Here is a 22,236-nt window from a genome sequence, read left to right on the forward strand (position 1 = left end):
TGACCTCCGGTTCCGCCGCCTCGGGTTCTCCGCGCTTTTCTGAGTACATGTGCCTGCGCCTCTGGAGGAGGAGGGTGGGGGGGCCTTGGCCGAGGCCCGGCCCTCCCTATGTGACGTCAGGGTAGCGCGAGCTCAGCCCGGGGGCGGGGCCAGGACATCTAGGGCCAGCGGCCAGCCCCGCTGCCGGTGAGTCGCGAGTCGCCGCCCTCAGTTCTGGTTCCCTCTGCTTCGTCTCTCTGTTTCTTCGTGGTGGGTGTTGGCAGCGACGCCGGAGGCGGGGATGGCGGCCCGTGCTTCCAGGCCGCTCTGGTGCGCGGTAGCAGCGGCCACCGCGGGTTCGGCGGCAGCGGCGGCCGCTGGGATGGCCCTGCTCGGGATGCTGGAGGGCGCCGCGGAGGCGGTGGGCGGCGGGCGACTGTCGGCAGTGCTGGCCGCTTTCGTGTGCACACTCAGTCTGGCCTACCTGCTGCGCCGCGGCCTGGGTCTCCTGCAGGGTCCGGAGCAGCTGCCCAGAGAAGCGGTACGGCCGCGGGCGCACATGGGTGGGCACACTCTCAGTTCCCAGGCTGGAGGGCTCGCGCGGGGGAGGGGGAGGACTCCCCATCCCAGGCTGGAGGGCACGCGTGGGACTGGGGCTGAGGGGCGGGGACGGGTTGTATGGGCTCGAGAAACTCTTATAGAGGCTGCTCAAGTTTGACTCTTAAAGCGGAGGGTCTTATGGTAAATCCTCGCGCCCCTCTTCCCGTTCTTTTCACATCTCGGGCCCACAGCGGAGTTTGGCCGGAGGTCAGGCATCCACTGGGCACGTAGATTGCCTGGGAGGGACCGTCCTTAGAGAGCCGGGCAGACTTGAGAAAGATGCGACGGGCTTGAACTAATTACTAAAATCTATTTTTTCTGCAAATCGTGAGCTGTTGGCTATCGTAGATAATCTTTGGTCTGAGGGATGGGAGAACTCTTTCAGGGGGTTCCGAGCCCATACCGAGGTCCACACTCAGCAAAATGTGTGCGAAGCCGCGGGGCGGGGGACTAAAGTGGAATTTGCTTTCCTGGGCCTCGTATTCTTTGGGGATAACATAGGATAGTGTGTGTACACGGCTTGGGGGAGGAGGGGAGGAGGAGGAGACACAGATGGAGAAGGGCATTTAGAGAAGTGGAGATCTGTAAGACTAAGCAGGAGGGTGGTGAAGGGCTTCATTGATGGTGAAGGGCTTTATGCTAAACAGCATGTAATAGTATGTTTACGGAATGGAATTTCGTGGGGTTGGGGCTGTGTGTGTGGATCCCTGGGCTTTCAGGAGAGTAGAGAATGGATTAGCGGAGGGGGAGCCACCTCGGTTACTGCAGTAGAGTAGGAGATGATAGCCTGCATCGGGGGTGGCTCCTACGGGGAGAGAAGGGATGTATGGAGAAGGTGGAGACTGGGGGGCAGTAGATTGGTTGATTGAGGAGTAAGTGCAAAGGAGAGTGGAAGGTGAAACCTGGGCTGGAGTCTGGCCTTGTGCCTTGGATGGTGGGAGGAGAGTTAGGAAGAAGAAAGAAGCCCTCTTTTTTTCCTCACTGTTGAAGCTTGAGTTTCAGGAGACTTTGCTGAACATTATGTGGGTCTCATGGTCCCATCAAGAAGGGTCAGTTATAGCTGATTGCCAGAGTTCATATTAAAGGGAAGAATTCCCATTAAAATTTCTATTCTTGCTTCCTTCCTTTACTTACTTAGCCTTTAGTGTTCTGGAATGTACTCTTTGTTCAGATTACTTTTATTTTGTTCCTAGCCTTCTAGTTTTAATTTTTAGATCTTTATCCACATGTCATTTACTAATATCCTGGAACTGAAATTACCAGTTAGAAGAAGCCAGAGGAAAGTACACACTTTTTTTTTTTTAAACCCTTGTACTTCCGTGTATTGTCTTATAGGTGGAAGAGTGGTAAGGGTGGGCAATGGGGGTCAAGTGACTTGCCCAGGGTCACACAGCTGGGAAGTGGCTGAGGCCAGGTTTGAACCTAAGACCTCCTGTCTCTAGGCCTGACTCTCACTCCACTGAGCTACCCAGCTGCCCCTAGAAAGTACACACTTTTACTGCCACCTCCACTCCCCACCCTTTGTTCTTGCTTCCTGACTCTGAAAATTGGTCATTTATAATGGTAATTTTTACTGTGTTCTCCACTGTCTGACATCTGAAAGCACTATGCTCTTCCATTCAGTGCAATATTTGATGCCTTGCCATTCTTAAACAACTTTTCTATTGCTTAATCCTTTTTGTTATTTTTTCACCTAGTTTTCATGGCCTCTTATATTGAGTTGTTAGTCAGAAAACTTTGTTTGTTGTAAAGTATTGTAAAAATAAGTTAAAATTTTTTTTTTTTTGTCTTTCAGAAATGCCCACCCTACATCTTCTCTCCTATTCCTTTCCTTGGTCATGCAATAGCATTTGGAAAAAGTCCTATTGAATTTCTAGAAAATGCATATGAGAAGGTGAGTGATCTCCCACTGTTGATCAGCAACATTTCAATTAGCTTTCCTTCAGTGTTCTTTTATTCACTCACTCCTTACTTCTTCTTCTTCTTTTTTTTTAAACCCTTAACTTTGGTGTATTGTCTGATAGGTGGAAGAGTGGTAAGGGTGGGCAATGGGGGTCAAGTGACTTGCCCAGGGTCACACAGCTGGGAAGTGGCTGAGGCCGGATTTGAACCTAGGACCTCCTGTCTCTAGGCCTGACTCTCAATCCACTGAGCTACCCAGCTGCCCCCTCACTCCTTACTTCTTGATTATCCACCCTGTATGTCCCCTATTTTTAGTGTCCAGCCTTTCATAAGCCTTTTCTTTTCATAGTACTCAGCTAGTTTACTTCACTCATCTTTTCTCAGGGCTTCTCTCTTTCCTCCTTAAATCCCTGAAGCCACACTGACCTCTCTCTATTCACTTAATTGATGGTGCTAGAAGTCCTGCTGCCCTGGGCTAGGCCTCTAAAGACTCTGTGGGGAGGGAGGAACAGTCTTAAACAGCTTGTGATTGAGACTTAAAAGAATGAATTAGGGAAGGGCATATGGGTGAAGCCCAGGACAATCCTGCCCTTGAGGAGCTCACAATCTTCTGGAAGAAGAGAATACACAGAAATGGAGCTGAAAACCTGGAGCATGGGTATAGCATGATGGAAACCTACTGCCAGTGGCCATGGGTAATAAATGAGGAAGTGGCTTCTCTGGGCCCCCTCCTTCAAGGGGAAGCACTCTTGGGGAGGAGTGCTCTTCATTTTGGCCACCTGCCCATTGCACTTAGAGGGAGAGAAGGGTTCCTGGGGCTAGAGGGTACTGAAGAAGTTTTAGATTTATTTGCTCTTAGTTATGCACAGGTCTAACAAGTGTAACTTGTAGAAAGGCAGTTCTTGGCATGATATAAGGAGAAACTTTTTAATCATTAGACCTGTCAAAAATTGGACTAAGCTACTTTAAAAATAGTGAACTTCCTATTACTGGAGTTCTTCAGGTAGAAGCTGACTCCTCTCCTTAAGAGTTGCTGTGGAAGAATTTTGTATTTCAAGTAGTGACTAGATGATTTCTGAGATAGCTCTTAATTAGTATTTTGCTTTTGTATTTCTTGATCACATTGTGTATATGTTCTTCCTTCCCAGTATGGACCTGTATTTAGTTTTACAATGGTGGGCAAGAAGTTTACATACCTCCTTGGCAGTGAAGCAGCTGCTCTGCTCTTCAACAGCAAGAATGAAGATTTGAATGCAGAAGATGTTTATGGCCGGCTCACGACACCAGTCTTCGGAAAGGGAGTTGCTTATGATGTGCCCAATCCAGTAGGTGCTACTTGTTGGGATCTAATAGCAATTAAAATGTTGAAACCTAGAATGCCAAGTCCCATAATGATGGCAACTAAAAGAATCATAGTCCTGCTCCATAGTCCTGCTTATCTTATGTTAGTGAGGAATGTAGCCTGGGGTAGGGAGGGGCTAGGTGGATACTTCCTAGCCCTGTGACCCTGGGCAAGTCACTTAACCCCCATTGCCTGGCCCTTACCACTCTTCTTTCTTGCAGCTAAATACTTAGTATCAATTCTAAGACAGAAGGTAAGGGTTAAAAAAAAAAAAAGAATCTATGCTAGTTCTCTAGTGTACAACTATTGTGTGACAATTGCTACTAATTGATTAATAGCCTTGAGTTAGTAGGGTGGGAGAATCAGGAGAAGGATAAAGAGACAAGAAAGAAAGGGGAAGGGCCCATGATAGCCATACTGAAACAGTGGGAAATTTGGAGGATTTGGGGTTGGTTTGGTTTTTTGCTGAGGTGGTGGGTTGGGGGGGGAATAAGCTTGAAGATCTGTGCTCTTTGAAGAGGGGAGGCCTTAGAGGCAATTAAGACAGGGCAGCTTGAAGGCATTGGGTGCTGGAGATGGAGGGAGCCATTTTGCGGCTTATTTGTTTAGGATTGTAGGTTGCCAATTTTTGGTATAGGTTTTGTAAAAAAATAATTTCTCTTTTTTACAATATAGTTTTCTGTGAGATGTGTTTATGGGAAATAGATTCCCGTTTAAGAAATGTTCCCCTTAATTTATTTTTAAATTAATTTTTAAATTAATATTTAATTCATTTTTTGAAGGTATTCTTGGAACAAAAGAAAATGTTAAAAACTGGCCTTAATATAGCCCAATTTAAACAACATGTTTCCATAATTGAAAAAGAAACAAAGGAGTACTTTGAAAGCTGGGGAGAAAGTGGAGAAAAAAGTAAGCAAATTAAAAAATATTATTTTAATATATTATTGCATGGATTTTAACTATTTTAATAACATGGAGAGTTTGCTTTTTAGAGGAGAGGAAAATTTGTGTTGGTATCTGTTTTAGTATCATCTTAATTTCCTGATATATCCTTCCTTTTATTTTTCCCACCTTCATTCTTTAATATAAGAATTTTGTTAGGTAAAGTGCAATTTTTTCCAAAAAAACAAACAAACTTGAATGTAATGGAAAGGAAACAATGATTATTAGTATCTGAGTAGAAAAATCACTTTCTGACTACTTACCCAAGTCAGTTTAAAATTAACATTTTCTATTAGCTCAGTTAGATAAATAAGGAGAAATGAAAAATTTAGGATTAAAACTTGAGCTAGAAATGAATGGTAGAGGTCAGTAAGAGAGGTCTTTGCAAAATAGGAAACTAATTTTAATTTCCATATAAGGATAAAGTTTTAAACTTTGAAGAATCAGCTTTAGTTTTAGAGTATCTTACTATTAGCCAGAAAAAGTACTTTACTCATGATGTAGGGATAGGTTTTGAAAATGGATTACTTATGATGGGAATCGATTGAACATATTGACATTGGTAGAAGATGTTGGATCACCAGCAATTTTACTGGACTGCAGCATATAACATGACCACATCCTCAATACTTTTGAAGTCTGTTGGGTCTTTTGCACTAAGGGTAAATGACCCAAATTTGGCTTTACTTCTGTTTAAAAAAAAAAAAAAGCCCAACTGTGTATGGCCCCTTTTTTCACTGTCAAGTGTGTCTTATACCAAAACATTTCCATTTTAACCCAGTTTGCTTTGGAATAGGAAGAACAGATAACCAAGTTGATAGTGGTCTCTCAAAAAAAGAGGATTTGTATTATGAGAATAAAGTGCATAGCACTTAGTGCTCTGTATTGCCAAGCAGCCTTTTGTTTGATTTTTCTGGTTCTCAGCTGTGTCTCAGGTAGTTGTGGTTGTCAGATAAGTGAGGTGTTGATGGGCGTATAGGAGTGATTCTGAGAACCCTGTCTTTCTTTTCTGCCATACCAGATTGAGGGCCCTTTCCTATTTTTCTTGGTTTCCTGGGTATCTGTCACTAGTGAATTCATCCATTACCCAGTGACCAGTGATAAATCCTGCCTGACTTCTTAGCAAGGTGCCTGTCTACTGATGGAACCACCTAGAGTCTTTGCAGCTCCATAGACCCTTTTGGGCCCTCCTGGTCCAACCCTGAGGTGCCCTGCCTTATTTATAAAAAACAATTAGTCATCTTCATCTCTGAATGTCCTTTGTAACCAAAAGGGTGGGCCCAGGTTCAGAGCCTGACAAGGGGCTTCTCAGTCACCTCTGCAGTGTGTCTCAAGATGGACTTTCTGTCTCTTTCCCTCAGACTTATTTGAAGCCCTTTCTGAGCTAATCATTCTCACGGCTAGCCACTGTTTACATGGAAAAGAAATCAGAAGCCAGCTGAATGAAAAAGTGGCCCAGCTCTACGCAGATCTAGATGGAGGCTTCACCCATGCTGCTTGGCTCCTGCCAGGTTGGCTGCCTTTGCCCAGTTTCAGGTACTTCTTAAACTTAGTCCATCTGAATTGGAATTTTTTGGTGCTTTGTTGTTGCTTTTTGTGTGGCCCGGTGATTTCATTCGTTGGCAGAGGAATTCCTAGTGGGAGATTTCTCTCTGCCAGTGTAGATGGGCATCTCATCTATAGCTTTCAGTCTTAAAGTGCCCGAGATCTTCCAGGGGTCATAAAGCTATAATCAGGCAGGTGAACCCTGGCATTCTTGAGTTCAAGGCTACATTGCCTCTCTTGTCGGATCATGAATAGTAATATTGGTATGCCCTGCTTTAAGTCAAATGGACAAATGAAAATCAGGTTTAAAAACCAAATTGAAGCTCTGTTAAATATTGAGCCTAATTTAAAGGAGAGTTTACTTAGGCAAGTTGGTGCTAGACCTGGAGTCAGGAAGATCTGAGTTTATATCTAGCCTTAAACAGAAGCTATGTGACCTGATATGATGACCCCATTCAATTATCTTAGCTGCCCAGGTCAGTTTCCTCATCTGTGAAATGAGGATAAAAGAGGTATTTATAAAGGGCTTTGCAAACCTTAAAGTAAATGCTATACTATTTTTTATGTTTTTTTTTTTTCTATAACAAATGTTCAACAGGTAGCTATGTTAGAATATTGGCTGTGTAACAAAGCTGGCTGTCATTTGTGGTGGCCTTGGTCAGTATACTTTGGATTCTGTCTGAGTCTCTTCTTTCTTTTGGATGACTTCATCAACTCCTATGGGTTTTGAATGATCTTTCTACACAGAACTCCAGGATCTATAATCCAGTTTTGTCTCTTTCTGAGCTGTAGCACTTAGATAATTCAGACTGGGTGTGTCCAAAATAACCCATTCCCTTTTTTAATTGCTTCTCTAAATTGCCATATTTTTGTTAAAGACATCGCTTTCTAGTGTCCAGATTTGTAACCTCGGCTTATTCTGTTTTTTATTCTCCCTCTTGCCACACATCCTTTTACTTGGCAAATCTTGAACCTCTTGATGGCCATTTAGCCACAGTCCTAGTTTTGGCTCATACCAGCTCTAGACCACTTCAGTAGTCACCTGGGTGGTCTCCTGGCCTCAAGTCTTTTCCCATTGTAGTCTGTTGTACACACCTGCCAGACTTACTCAGGTGTAGGTTTAGTCAACTGTATCATCCTGTCCTCTCTGCCTCTCCCAAAATCCAGCAGGTCCCCATTGTCTCTAAAATGTAAAAAATAGCAAAAGGCTTTGAAAGTCTTTCACAGTTTGGCCTTAATCTACCTTTTACCCTCCTGTAAGGACTCTGTGGTTTAACCAGATCAGCCTTGCTGATCCTTAAATACTCTCCATTGTCTGTCCTTAGAAAGGTGTTCCTTCCTCACCTCTACTTGCTTAGAAGCCCTGTTTCCTTGAAACCTGGGCTCAAGTGCCTCCTTCAAGTGATGCTTTTATCCCTGCTCTCTCAGCTGCTTGTTCTCCCTGCCAAAATTATTTTGTGTTAGTTGTACTTGTTTTTCATGTAGTATAACAGTAACTGTAATAATAAGATTATAATAGTCAACATTTATATAGCACTTCAAAGTTTACATATATTATCTCATGTGACCCTCAATAACCCTGTAAAGGCAGATAAGTGAAATGACTTTCTCAGGGTCACCCACTACTCAGTATCTCAGATCAGATTTGAGCTTGGGTCTTCCTGACAACACTAATCGTCCTGCCCATTGATTCTTGTGTTAAAGTCCGAGCTCTAGTACAAAAATTGTTGACTTTTTGTCTTTGTGTATTCCATGTGCTTAAAAAATGCTTCATGATAGAGGTGGAGATGAGAATAGCTCATTTTTCTGAAAATGTCTAGGATGTCTTTTGTGACTACTGAAGTCATTTTTGATTTTCTTCTTACATCATATCATCCGTAGTCATTTTTTCTCTTTTATAGTCTCTTTGCAGTTCCATTGCTTTCACCCTGCGGCTCTTTATCACCTTATACAGATTTAATGAATTAATCCTAATTAATCAATTCCTTGGTTTATGATTTCTTCCAGAATAATTTTTTGAATTGCATCATGAGACCATTGATTTAGAATTAGAAGAGATCTCAAAGGTCCTTTTACTTGAAATCTGTAACTTTATAGCCTGAGGCAAAGGGTAGTTAAGTGAGGCCACAGGAGTACTAAGTGGCAAAGTGGGTGTTTGAATATTAATTGAAACAGAGCATCAGAAATCTTTAGTGATGCTCTTCTTTTTTAAAGGATAAAGTTTGCCTTATTCTCTTATGTAAGAAATTTCTCTTACAAAGGGTAAATCAGAAAGGGAAACCCTGGGGTGGGGTGGTGTTACTGTGCTTAGTAGCCAAGAGTGTTGATTAGCTCACCCTCAGAGAAAACCCTAACTGACTGAGCAGGTTGCTGATGGCTTCTTCCTGCCCAGCTAGCCCTCTAGTAGAGAGCAAAACAGAATGGCTTTCTAATAGGAAAGGGGGATCTCTTAGGAATGTTGGATGAATCTAGTCAAAAGGGGTTTGGCCACTTGACCTCAGGAGGGAAACCCCTTTTGGTTGACAGAGAGCCTATAGCTGTCTCCTCTCTGTCCCAAGAGAATAAGTGAAAGGAAAGGGGGAGCAGAAGTCTGTCCAGGATAAAGACACAGAAGGAATTCAAGATTGACTTTTGTTCAGGTCTTTGCTTAATGCCTGACCTTCCTTCTTGTCTCTCTCTATGCAGCCCCTGCAGGGGAGGAGGCAATGGCTGATACCTCAAGGTTTGGCTTAACTTGAGGTTACTGAGAGCCTTCTCCCCTAAGGAACCCTTTGTCTCTTCAGACGCCCTTCACCCATACAACAATGATCTGACTATGTAATATTAACTGAAAGTTTTTAATAACAAGTTTAAAGGGAAGGGGTGGGGTCAGAGGGAATTAGGATTTTGCCCTACACCTAAAGCACAGAGCTCAGAACTCAGAGGCTTAAAGTTTTCTGTCTTTAGAACCTGCCTAGCTGTGTGACCCTGGGCAAGTCCCTTAACCCCAATTGCTTAGCCCATACCTCTATTCTGCCTTGGAACCTATACTTAGTATTGATTCTAAGATAATTTGTCCCATTCATTTTACAATGTTACACTTTGACATTTCTTCCTGTCTTTAGCTGTTAATATGAGTTGGCAATTAAATAACTTTATACCTTCTGTTTCAAATTCTCTATTTTGTAAATTCTTTGAGGGCAGGGACTGGTATTGAGTTTGGTATCTTTGTGTCCCTCACACTGAACATCTAATGCCCTGCCTTACATATACAGAGTATCTACTATTAATTGACTTAAGGGGGTGGTGGCCGAAGTGGAGAGAAACTAGAATAGGGTCCACATAAGCTTCTTGGGGGGTGGGGGGTGGGGGAGGAGAACAATTCTGATTCTATGTGGAGTGAGAAAAGTGGGGGAGAAGAGAAATTGGAATGACAAGTCAATGGGGATACATGGGAAAGTGGTATCAAATCTACTGGAACTAGAATCATGCTGCCTCCTTAGTGAGCAGTCACTTTAGTGAGAAGTCATCTACAGTTCCGTGGACAAAAGGAACATTTCTGCTTTTCCATGGGCATATGCAGTGCAAGAGTGGTTATTTAATTATTTAAATGCCGCTGTGATGGATAGGCATATTTAGATTTGTTTCAAAATGGGCCCCCCCTCAGCTGTAGTTTTGTCACTACTTATAAGCTGAAACGCTTTGAAACCATAAGTTGTAATTATTTGTACATTTTTGTATAATTTAAAATTTTGGAATTATAGGCGCCGGGATCGAGCACATCAAGCAATCAAAAGCATTTTCCATAAGGCAATCCAGAAACGTAGGGAGTCAAAAGAAAAATATGATGATTTCCTCCAAACTTTACTAGATTCTACTTACAAGTAAGTAAAAGCTGTTTAGAACAGTGATGGGCAAACTTTTTAAAGAGGGGGCTAAAGGAAAGGAAATGCTCATCTGTCAGTCTGTTTCTAAGGCAGCTCCTTCAAAGTTTCATTGTATTGTATCTTACTCATTGTATTCGTCATATTAGGAATAATGTCGAGTAGCCCAATAGAACATTTCAGGACCTGTATCTGGCCCGCGGGCCATAGTTTGCCCATCACTGGTTTAGAGGCAAACATTGAACCAAAACAAGGGCATTACCTAACACTTAATAAGCTTTATCTTTTTGATCTCTTATTGGCAAAAGTTTTATTTTTAACACTGTTTTGTGGCTATTTTAAATGGAATTGTTATTTTATCTACAGTGCCCAAGATCATTGTGGAAAACCAAGGAATGAATAGTTAAAAGATGGGAAATTTTTTTTGTCATGTATTTCCCCTAGATAAAATAAGTGCCTTTGTCCTTAATGTTTCTTTTCACTGTTTTCTCTCAGAAAATGTGGGCATTAACTTGTTACATTAAAGAAAACATGACTCTTGAGAAATACATGGATTTTGGAATTTCATTGACATTTGGAGTGCTCAAGTTGTTTGTCTTGTTGACTTCCTTAGGGATGGGCGTTCTCTGACAGATGATGAAATTTCAGGGCTGCTTATTGGACTTCTGTTAGCAGGGCAGCACACGTCATCCACCACGAGTGCTTGGATGGGCTTCTTTTTGGCCAGAGACAAAACACTTCAGGAAAAATGTTACTTAGAACAGCGGAATGTCTGTGGAGAAGATTTGCCTCCTTTACACTATGATCAGGTTTGCTTGACTTTTTTTTTTTTTTTTTTTAAACCCTTGTACTTCGGTGCATTGTCTCATAGGTGGAAGAGTGGTAAGGGTGGGCAATGGGGGTCAAGTGACTTGCCCAGGGTCACACAGCTGGGAAGTGGCTGAGGCCAGGTTTGAACCTAGGACCTCCTGTCTCTAGGCCTGACTCTCACTCCACTGAGCTACCCAGCTGCACCAGGTTTGCTTGACTTTTGACTTAAAGTAATTCTAAATAGGGTCCCAGAAGGCAAATGTGGAGGCATGGGGTTAGGTATGAGATTGAGACTTTCCTTCTAGATAGTGACACTTTCTAATATTTGCTAAACCCTACCTGATTTCTAGAGTCCTGCTCCTCTTCAAATTAAGTCATGTCTATTGAAATGTCTTGTTTGGAAGTTTGCTAGATAGCGTCTTTGGCTCTTAGAGTCCATTTTCAGTTGAGAACCGAGTATGAACAAAGAAAATCTGCCGTGTTCCTAAACTGCTGTGAAGAACACCTCCAGATACCTTTTGGTGTCCTCTGCCTGACATCCTGTGTTCTGTCCTTAATGCTAAACCTGCTCTTGAATGATTTCATCCCTAATTTTCCCTTTTGCCTCTATTTCAAAGTCTTAACTGCTGAGGTACAGGATGTTAAGGGTTCCCTGCCTTGCCTGTGGTTTGTGAATGTGGTGGAGCCTCAGCATTCATTGAGACCCTTTGATCTTTGGTCCTTTGCTTGAGAGTAGATGGTGACATGGGAATTGGGTTCTTAACCTTGCTGAAAGAGGGAGAGCATCAGAGAAGTAGCCTGGCTAAGGTGAGGTCCACAGAAGAGCAGCCAGCTATCTTGTTCCACTGATAAAGAACCAGGATTCAAACCCAGGGCTCTGATTCTCCTTCCCATAGAGCTCAGTGGACAGTCACTGGCTCTCCACAGGGCCTATCCCAACTTGTCGTGTCTATATAGAACTGCCTTTCTTTTTTTCTCTTATCCTTGGCAGTGGTAGATGCTTCCATGTCTTGGCAGCTGAGATGCCACAGTGGATAATGCAAACTATAAAGTGTACTAGTCAGATAGAAAAAAAAATTTATATTGTTTATTGATGAAATTTTACTTTTTATTAATTGTGCTCACAGATTCTTTTTCTCTTTAGCTCAAAGATCTCCATATGTTAGATCGCTGTTTAAAAGAAACATTAAGACTTAGACCTCCTATAATGACTATGATGAGATTGGCCAAAACTCCCCAGGTGAGTGCTTCTGGTGAATTTAAATTTTAAACTGAACACTTGGATAGGATCATCTCCTGTGGGTTGGAAGGTATCTCGAGAGTCCTCCTGGTCCAACCTTTGTATTTTAGAGATGAAGAATCTGAGGCCCAGAGGCATGCAGGGAATTGTCCAGGTCCCACGGGGAGAGTCATGTTAATAAGCATTTCAGCGTGGGCCAGGCACCGTGTGAGCAATGCCTGCCCCGGAGCTCCCAGAATGGGGGAGATGGCTGGCATGCAGACAGTGTGCGAGAAAAGAGGCGGCCTGGGGAGGCTTCCTGCAGAGGGGAGGACTTGAACTGAGGCCAGGGAGTTCTCAGGAGCCTTGAGTGCCACCTCGTGGGCTTCTTCTAGCACGTGCCGTTGTATTTTGGTGCTCAGCCACTCTGGGGTGGACTTCAGTGGCGTATTTGGAATATATGAGAACGTCTTGGGTTTTCTTAACTCATAGAGCGTAGCCGGCTACACTATTCCTCCGGGCCATCAGGTGTGCGTGTCTCCCACCGTTAACCATAGACTGAAAGACTCTTGGATAGAACGCTTGGACTTCAATCCTGACCGATACTTGCAGGATAATCCCGCGTCCGGTGAGAAGTTTGCTTACGTGCCCTTCGGAGCTGGTAAGTCCTGCAGGTTTGTTTATTTGTGTGAGACGTTTACATTTATTTTGCTAAACAGTTCCCAAGTAGATAAAAAAAATAAATATATAAAAGGATATGTCAGAGGTCTTCCTGCCCAAGTCCATCAAGAGACAAGAAACCCTGGCCTCGGGGTTTATGAATGGCTCTCAAACCAAAAGAAGCTCCCTTCAGTTCAGAGATGGGAGGCCTAGAAGTCAGGCCGCGAAGTAGAACTTGGAGAAAACATGCATCCTGTCAGGACCGCTCGGCTCTGTCAAACACCACTCGTAGCAGCCTCTTATTAAAGGCTCTTGGGAGGCTGGCCCGGGCCCCGTCCCAGCGCTCATTCTCTGCCCCCCTCTGAGGCCCCTGGGTGCTCCCTGGGCGCGCCAGTGCTGACAGACGGGCCCCCATCACGGGGAGGCCTTCCCTCCAGGGCCACCTTCTCGGCTGGCGGAGGCCTCTTTCCCCCCTTTCCTCCAGGCTCTTAGTCTTCTGCCTCCCCTTGTCTGTTCTCTCCCTGTCCAACCACTTCAGGCATTGTGTTGGGGCTCTTAGGCCCGGGAGCCATCTGGTTGCCTTGGCTGTAAAATGATGGACTTTTCTGTCATCTATCCTTGACCCCCACTAGCTTTTCTTATTAAAAACTCTTCCATCTTGGAATCAAGGCCGTGTATTGGCTCCAAGACAGAAGAGCAGTCTGGGCTAGGCACTGGGGGTCAAGTGACTTGCCCAGGGTCACACAACTGGGAAGTGTCTGAGGCCAGATTTGAATCCAAGACCTCCCATCTCTAGGCCTGGCTCTCAATCCACTGAGCTACCCAGCTGCCCCCCAATGGGGGATATGGGGGTATTTCTCTCCTGACTCGCTGGTACAGACGGCTCTTGGCTGTGGGCTCCCCAGGCTCTGTCTAGCTGGATTCTTCTAGCATTTTGCCCAGCTGCCCACTGCCGGCCCCTTGGCGCGCCTGTCCTGCTTGGGCTCTGGCTCTCCTGTCCGATGCCCTCACCAGAGTCTGTTCTGGAGCTGATGCTCGCCCTTCCCGCGGGGCCCGTCCTCCTGCCCACTCCTCGCCCGGCGCTCGCAGGGTCCGGGCTCCAGAGGCCTGTGCTGGCGAGCTCGGCATTTCTCGTCGTCGTCACAGCCTCCGGGATGTCCTCCCAGGCACCACGAGGACGGTTAGGTCTGTGCCCTCCCGCCCCGCGTGCCAGGGGCCTCCTTCCCGCAGCTCCGGCTGTATGTGGCCCGTGAGACGCGGCGCCCTTGTCTGTTAGGAGATGCCAGGCTGGAAGCAGAAGGCCGGGAGGCCCCCCCCTTGCTGGTCCTGGGGTCCGTGGTGGGAGGTGGTAGAGGCCAGTGAGGGCATGGGACTGGCCCAGGGCCCTACGGCACGTGGCAGAGGCAGCCTTTCAGCCGCTGCTTCTCGAATTTCCAGAGCTCCATCCCTGTTATGTGTCCCATCCAGCAGCGTGCCTTGTGCTTGCCTGCGTCTGGGCCGTTTTCCTGGTAGAATATAAACTTTTGTGCAGCATCTGTTAGTTTGACTGAATTAACTTTTACAAACTGACAAGCAACAGCTGCAAACAGCCTTGATGTATGTTCAAATCCTCATGTTGTTCTTTCCCTTTATTAGGTCGGCATCGTTGTATTGGTGAGAACTTTGCATACGTTCAGATTAAGACAATTTGGTCCACCCTGCTCCGTTTATACGAATTTGATCTTGTTAATGGATATTTTCCTACAGTGAATTACACAACCATGATTCACACGCCACATAACCCAATAATCCGATACAAACGAAGAACGATATGAAAAAAGACAGGAAAAACACGCTTGTGATATTGTGAGCTTTAAAGCATTTGCACTGAATGAAGTTTGCAGAATGACATTAAAATGTACTGGTTTTTTGGGTGTGCAATTCTAAAAGAAATCTAATTTATAATTGTATTTGTTTACACGATTATAATGCCGTTCTTCATCTTTTACCTGCAACCTGGAAGTGACTGGAGAGAGAAGCTCATTGAAACATTCTAAAATTAGCAAGAAAGCGTGATCTCTATAAGTTATTTTTAAGGGGGTAGTTTTCAAATATAAATTTTGAGAAAATGAGGTATATGTTAAAACTGGAAATGAGGGTGTGAGTCCTGCCCTCTGGAGACTGTTTACCTCAATGAATGTGATAGGCACACTCACTTGAATGATTGTTGAATTTTTAAGAAATTAAGTGGTGCATTGAAATCAGAATAGTTGTATTAAAAAATCTTCAATGCTATAGTCAGACTTGTGTTACATGGGGGAAATAGAATTCCTCCAAAATAACCAATTTCCTACAAATTGTGTCATCAGAAAATCAGATGGGGAACCCCAACTAAGGTTTGATAGGTTTTTTTTTTCTTTAAGGCTAACCAAAAAAATACTGCAAGAAAGGAAACTAAAATCTTCGCTCTTGAATTATACCTAAACATTTTACAAATTGACAATTTTTTCTACCTACTATTCATTTCTTAGATGATGATAGGACCTCCCCCCCCCCCCCCCCCAGGGCCTTCTGACTTAAGTGACAGTCTCAGAAGACAACTCAAGAGCCTGTATACGCTTAGTTGCTTCAGCAGAATTGAGGAAAGCCCTCTCTTGTCCAAAAACACCTCTTTGGATTTTTGGGAGAGAAAAGGGTGCCAAGAGTTTGGATGGTACCAAAGATTTGTTAATCTTTTGAATGGGACAAGTTCCTTCTCCATCTAGCTCAAAGAGGAACACTTCCTCTCCCTCCTCTTCCCCCGCTTCCCTGTTGTACCAGTTCTAAGCAACTAAGACTGCGTCTGTGCCCTGGGTTAAGCTCAACCATTATTCTGACTTAATTGAATTGCCGGAAATCTATTAAATGTAGGCATCTGTTCTGATTGAGTCAAAGAGGGAACTAAATACAACCAGACAGTAAAGTTGGAGTCGACACAGATCCATGTATATGTTCTAACTTGAAACTTTATACTAGGGGTGTGTATGTGTGTGTGTGACTGTACTGATACTGTGTATTTGAGTGCACGATTTGTTCTTACTAGGTAAGGCCGAAATATTCCATTCTTGAAATATCATGTATGTTCCAGTAATGTTCTTAGTTAACTTAAAATTGTTTTCAGGACCCACTAAATGTAATTAAGGTTCTGCTGTTAATTTTTCACATTAAAGCCATTTTGAATAAAATGAGTTTATTCACAAAGTTATTTATACTGGGTGGGAAGAGGAGAAATTTTTTTGGCGGAAAACCACTAGTGTCTGGCAACTCTTTTTCTGTATAGATTTTAATCAGATCATCTTAGTATAAATATTTGGGATAGAACAAATGTGTTTGTGTGTTCAATGTACAGATGTCTAAATCACCTACCAAATAGTTATTTTAAAAAGCAGCCTTAATTTGCCCGACTGTGAAGTTCATCCCTCAAAGAGCTCACAAGAGTTGACTTCTGGGGAAGGTGTAGCTTGGCCGGAATAAGGTTTCTCCCAGCCTGGACTGCCAGATTCTATTCAAACAAATACTTTGAAGTCAGTCACAAGGTGGCGCCGGATGAAGTCAAAGTCAAAAATGGCTTAAAGAACACGATTAAAATGAACTTGTTTTTTATTTCAGTACTTTGACAAAATACCCCCAATAAAATTCAAAACTTCTACCATTACAAAAATAGGTCTCTACAAGTGATATGTTCTGTCTGCACTGCCAGTAGCAAATATATTAGGGCAGAATCATGTAACTTAAGTAGTCATGTGAGAAAAGCACAGGACCCCCAGAGCTACACATTCATCGGTAAGAATATGCAAAAGTTTTATCTCTTCATCCCTTTGATAAATACACAAGTCTTCCATAAGTTAATCGTTTAAATTAGCATTCCACAAATATACATGTACACGTCATTTAGGGATTGTTGTGCACGAACACACAGTGCTTATATACATAAATTCCAGTTTGCTCCGATGGGTCGGCAGGGCTTCGTATACAATCGTCGAGCTGTGTCTGCGTTGGTCCCGTTAAATATACACGATACAAAAGCACAAAAGATGCGTCCATTTACAAAAGGCGATTATTACAAGCGATGACGCCGTTCAAAGGATTATCTTCTCATGCCAGCATGAAACTGAGTGGACAACGCGGCTGACCCTGAGAAAGGACAGAGAGATCAGGCAGGGCCAGGGGAGGAGGCAGCTCCCACGCCCTGACCCGGCGAGCACCCCGAGGTGTGCAAAGCATGCTACAAGCTTCCCTTTGAAGGGTCCGTTCAAACGTGGGCTTTCCGGACTCCCAAGTCTGTCCAGAGCCCCACCTGGCCCCGCTGGGGTCATTCCGTCCAGCGCAGAGCGGGCCGAGGCCAGGAGCCCGAGCTCTCGTCTGCGTGGGCGCCAGCGAGAGGCTTCTCAAGAGGCCGGCGCTGCCCAGCACGCAGAAGGGTCACATAGCTGGGGGGGCCTCACGGACCAGGAGGCTTTGCTAAATGTGCTTCTGTGGCCACACCCTGAGCTCCCCCCCCAGGAGGTCTCCCTCCCTCCCGCCACACTGGCAGACCCCTGTGCTTGGCCCAGGCCCGAAGAGGGCTGCCAGGCAGCGTGTCTGCCTCTCCGGCCGCTCTGGCCGAGCCCCCTCTAAAGCCTGGGGCCCTCCCAGGTGGGGCAGACAGAAGAGGCTGCCATACCGGACTGGACGCTGCCGAGCCGCCTCTGCAGGGCTTCCAGACGGTGGATGTAGTCTGTCAGAGCTCTGTCGGGGTCGTAATTCTGAAGCTGAGAGCAGGCCAGGGAGCCGGGGTTCAAGTCAGCCGGGGCGCTTTGGTACCTGCCAGGGAAAAGCCAGAACAAAAGCCTGCAGAGCGCCACAGACACAGCACTATGGAAAACGGAAACGAAAAGGCCGGGAGGTGCCGGGAAGGCCCCCGAGGCCGGCCCGCGCCCTGCCGCCCCGCTCGTGCTCCGTCCCGAGCCTCGGCCGTCAATGCGGGTCACGCGTGTTTGAGGAGGAGCCACGCAGATACTTCGCGGGCCGCAGAGGCCCAGACCACGGCCCGGAGGAGGGCTCGGCGGGGAGAGGGAGCTGCGGCGTCTCCAGAAGGCGGCGCCGTGTTCAGGCTCCTTCTGACTCAGAGGCGTCCTGGCGGCTGCTAAGGCACAAGAGGGGTCTCTGCAAGCCCCGAGGTCCGTCTTCTCGGTTACAAAGGGGGAACTCAATGGTCTCCGGCCCGCCTTCCCCCTCTTACCTGGGCTGGAAGTGTACAGGAGACCTGGGGCAGTCCAAGTCGGAGCGGGACCGGTAGGAGGACTGTCTCTGTTCTCCACACAGCTCCAGGCCACCAGGCGAGTGGTAAAATGGGTCCGCCTTGTCTGTGCCTAACGTGACCCAAAATGTACCTTGCATAGAAAAAAACAGAATGGATTAAAAATTTTTATAAGCCAAAGTGGCCAAAGCTTCCACTGTGCCTGAAAGAGCTCTTCTTTCTCTTTAATTATGAATGTGGAGCAGCCGTGAAATAACCATTTTCTGGCTTTCAAATGCATTAAGAAGATGCTTAGCTTCCATCTTAGAATGGATGCAATTATTGGCTGGGCAATGGGGGGAAGTGTCTGAGGCCACATTTGAACCCAGGCCCTCCCGTCTCCAGGCCCCCCGCGGCCCCCGTGCATGTTTCCTCCGGAGCCCACAAGACAGGCCTCGCCCTCGGGGTCTCCAGCTCCCAGGCTCCACGCTTCCCCCCACCAGGCTCTGGCTTGGCAGAGCTTTTGGCTGCAGGCCACTTCCTCGGCCTCGCCCGGGCCAGCCTCCTCTGAAAGGCTGCTACGTTTTCGCTCCTTCTCACGCTTTCACAGGATGAGGACATTTCTGGCCTAAAAGACTTCTGCCGAGGTGCCAGGGACGACGTCGGGGTCAGCCCGAGGAGGAACGCGGAACGTGGCCTGGGCTCAGCGAGCAGCCGCTACGGCGCAGGGGAGCCCCCTAAACTGCCCCAGAAGAGGCCGCCATGGGCCCGCGCTGCTGGGGACAGACGCCGTCCTCGAGCTCGGGGGCTGCCGCGCTTCTGGGCAGCTTTCACGCGGGGAGGCTCTTCCTGACATGGAGCCGACTCTGCCTGTCTGGCTCCTGGCCATCACTCTCGGGCAGGCCCTGTGCGGCCCGACAGAACATGGCGACTCTTCCCGCGCCACAAAGAGCCTCCCAACGCTTGGGGGAGAGCAGCCCCCCCGAGTCCTTCCTCCTTTCTGCGCATCCCTGGTTGGGCAGCCCTTTCATCTGCCAAAACCTCTGCTGCAAGTTTCAAGAACTCAGTCTTAAGACAGTCATCAGATTTGTGAGAATAATAGGGAAGAACCACAAGGAAGCTTATTTAGTTTTTACCTGGATTCTGTCCAAAGCCATCCCTATTAATACTAATGGAACAAGAACCCGTGACCCGATGCCATCTGCGAACTAGGAACTTCATTCTAAAAAAGTTAGAAAAAAAATTAAATATAAATGTCAGGCTGAAAACCAGGAAAAAGATGGCTTCAACAGAAACTTAGTATACAAAAATGTTAAGGACCTTTAAAATAAGTAGTCATAAGTTTCAGTATTTACACCTAATGTAGCCTAGAATTTATTTGCACACATGTTCATTGGCTTATAGAAATTTCTGCAGAGACAACAAAGGGGCCCAGATCATTGGCACGTGGCCTCCCCGGCTGACATCTCCAACACCCACTATCTGACATTCTTTTTCCATGAGCAGAAAAAATTTAGTTGTTTTTTCCTGACTATTAATCAGAAAGTAGATAAGAGTGAAAGAGGAAGAAAATGGGAAAAGGGAACAGAGGTGAGAGGAAAAGCAAAGAAGGAGAAGCAATGAAAGAAAGAGTACCAGAATTAGGCAAATTACTTAAACTTTTTGGGCTCCTCAACCATCATCTACAAAATGAGGGAGTTGGACTAAATGAAAGTCCCTTTTCAGCCTTAATAGACCAGAGCTAGCTGAATCAAATAGAGAATAGTGATTCTGAAGAAACAATTATTCTGTTGAAAACTTTTTTAAAAAATCATACAATTTTAGAGGTAGAGATTTAGGAATAAAGTTTCTATTTTATACAGAAGAGCAAGATCAGCTCCCCCCTCTCCCCCCCCAAGGTTATTGAGTCCAGCTGGGCCTACATTACAGTATCCGTAGTCCCATTCCAGCATTCTTTTTATTACAGCTTTTTTGTTATGTTCAAAATAACTTTAAAAAAGTCTGGATAAGGAGGAAATAGCAGAACCCTTAGAAGAGGTCTAGGCATGGCTATAAAAGTTTAAAAGGAGTAAAACTCCTTTAGGAAATAGCTTGGCAGGACAGCACAGTAGATAGTGAGCCAGGCCTAGAGATGAGAGGTCCTGGGTTCAAATTTGGCTGCAGCTCCTAGCTGTGTGATATGGGAAGTCCCTCAACCCCCACTGCCTAGCCCTCATTGCTCTTCTGCCTTGGAACTGATACTTGGTATTAATACTAAGATAGAAGATCAGAAAGAAAAGAAGAGCCTGGCACAAGGAGAAAACCAACTCATGAACCACAGGAGCCCCTGGGAAGAGGGAGAGAGGAAGGAGGGGGCTTCTCCATGTGAGTTTTGGCCACAAGGAGGCTCTCCTGCAGGGGTCGGCAACATACGGCTCTCCAGCCATATCTGGCTCCACCTCCCGACCTGCCAGTCCGGCCAGAGCCCCAGGATGTGCCCCAGGGGGCCCTTCAGCCCCCGCCCCATATTCCAGCGTCTTCAGCCTCCATCCTCCTCCTTCCACAGGAGTTTATGGCTCTCAAAGCCAAAAAGGTTGCCGACCGTTGCCCTACTGGAATAGAAGAGCTCTTAGCCAAGAACAATTACATTTCTTGAAATTTAAAGGATTCAGGCTTTCATGTGCTGTCAGACCTCTTGGGCCTCTGTCCCATGGACCTGCTCTTGCTGCTGCTTCTTTCTCAGAGGCATTCAGAAAAGCATCGTGGCCACAAGACAGAGAGCTGGCCTTGAGGGCTGGAGGCCTGGCTGTGGAACACTCCTGGTGTGAGCCCAGGCCAAGCCCTTGAGCCCTTGGGGACAGCCAGCCCAGAGAAGGGTGTTCCCCACCGGGAAGTCGCCATTCCATTCTGGGCTCGGAGGCAGCACGGACATCGGGGGGCAGGGGGTGAGGAGCACATTAGTTCACAAGGTCATTTTAGCAAGGACACCTCACAAAGCGGGCACGCTATAATCACAAGAACCAACGAGAGGCACTACTAGACATAGGCAGGAAAACCCAGAAGGAAAGAATATCAGCATTAGGGGTGGCAAATATTAAGAGGGAATGAATACTCGGCAAGGAAAAGGACAGACTTAACTCTAAATGCTTCTGCTTTCTGAGACTTGATGCAATTTCTTTTCTTTTGAAGCTCCTTACCTTGAAATTGCAATAGAAACTCTAACGGCCGACCGAAACCTGGTGAAGCCTTTGGACTGGTTTGTGATGACGGTTAGGTCTGTACAGGATGGCTGTCCACCCATTCGGGCAATGAGGGCCAGAGTGGCATCTTCACATTCTTGGAACCCACCTAGTAATAGCAGCAGGTAGTTCTTCTGATAGATGAGAGCTTTCCGAAAACTTTCTGCTCTCAAATATTTACCATAAATTCTCTAAATGTAAAGAAGGAAGAAAAACTATTAATGAATTGCATAAAGCATTCTTGTAAACTGCGGGGATAGTGTCAACTCTGGAGAAGGAAGTTTACAATCTAATGGTGGAAAGGGAGGGCTGAGCTTGCAGACAGGGGCGACCTGTGAAGTTTGACCACCACCTCCCAAGCACAGCTGGACCACAGCTGGACCGCAGCTGAGGAGGGCCCTTCCCTCACCTGTGTTAACAGATCTGTAAAATGGGGATGCTGCCTCTAGTACTAACTTGGAAGGCTGTCATAGAGATCAAATGAGATAATGTACAAATTCTAATGACTTTTACTGTCATTAGACAGATTAGGTTCCATCTGGGTTGTGTCCTGAAGGAAAGGCTGTTCCAGGCACATAAAGGGCATGAGCAAAAGTTTGGGGCAAGTGAGAGCAGGAGGAGAACATGGGATGGAGATCACACAGACTACCAAAGGGCGAGCAAGCTGTACAGGTGGTGATGGCCAGATTACTGGAGGCTCTGAAGACCTGGATCGGGAGTTACACTTTATTTTTAGGCACTGTAGGTTTTTGAACAGGTGAGGGACATCATTAGAGCAGTGCTCGGGCAAAAGTGTGAAGGACAGACTGGAGACAGGATACAATAAGGGAGATGATGTACAGAGAGTCTACAGAATCATCCAGATTTAAGAAACAGAAAGCAGATAGGTTCTGGCAAAGGAGACAGAGAAGGAAGGTAAT

The 22,236-nt window shown here is 45.8% G+C and overlaps 2 protein-coding genes across 2 annotated transcripts in view; one reads left to right on the plus strand and one right to left on the minus strand.

Moving 5' to 3' along the window:
* Positions 1 to 280: 280 nt before the first annotated feature.
* LOC123248674 (lanosterol 14-alpha demethylase) lies at positions 281 to 14,794 on the plus strand. The gene is made up of 10 exons (XM_044677520.1): positions 281 to 520; positions 2,375 to 2,473; positions 3,630 to 3,806; positions 4,606 to 4,732; positions 6,127 to 6,301; positions 10,054 to 10,173; positions 10,787 to 10,982; positions 12,128 to 12,223; positions 12,695 to 12,863; positions 14,498 to 14,794. Exons 1-10 carry the CDS (start codon positions 281 to 283, stop codon positions 14,674 to 14,676), a joined length of 1,578 nt encoding a protein of 525 aa, XP_044533455.1. The 3' UTR covers positions 14,677 to 14,794.
* A 1,668-nt stretch (positions 14,795 to 16,462) lies between these two features.
* Positions 16,463 to 22,236, minus strand: part of AKAP9 (A-kinase anchoring protein 9) — a 189,301-nt gene continuing 183,527 nt past the window's right edge. The window contains exons 47-51 of the mRNA XM_044678911.1: positions 21,275 to 21,507; positions 19,235 to 19,320; positions 18,102 to 18,231; positions 17,544 to 17,683; positions 16,463 to 17,014 (exon numbers count right to left, since the gene is read on the minus strand). Of these exons, the coding sequence (XP_044534846.1) occupies positions 16,968 to 17,014; positions 17,544 to 17,683; positions 18,102 to 18,231; positions 19,235 to 19,320; positions 21,275 to 21,507 (636 nt within the window). The 3' untranslated portion in view covers positions 16,463 to 16,967. The remainder of the gene's footprint in view (positions 17,015 to 17,543; positions 17,684 to 18,101; positions 18,232 to 19,234; positions 19,321 to 21,274; positions 21,508 to 22,236) is intronic.

The sequence above is a fragment of the Gracilinanus agilis genome, chromosome 5 (genome assembly GCF_016433145.1).
Source record: "Gracilinanus agilis isolate LMUSP501 chromosome 5, AgileGrace, whole genome shotgun sequence".
Lineage (NCBI taxonomy): Eukaryota > Metazoa > Chordata > Mammalia > Didelphimorphia > Didelphidae > Gracilinanus > Gracilinanus agilis.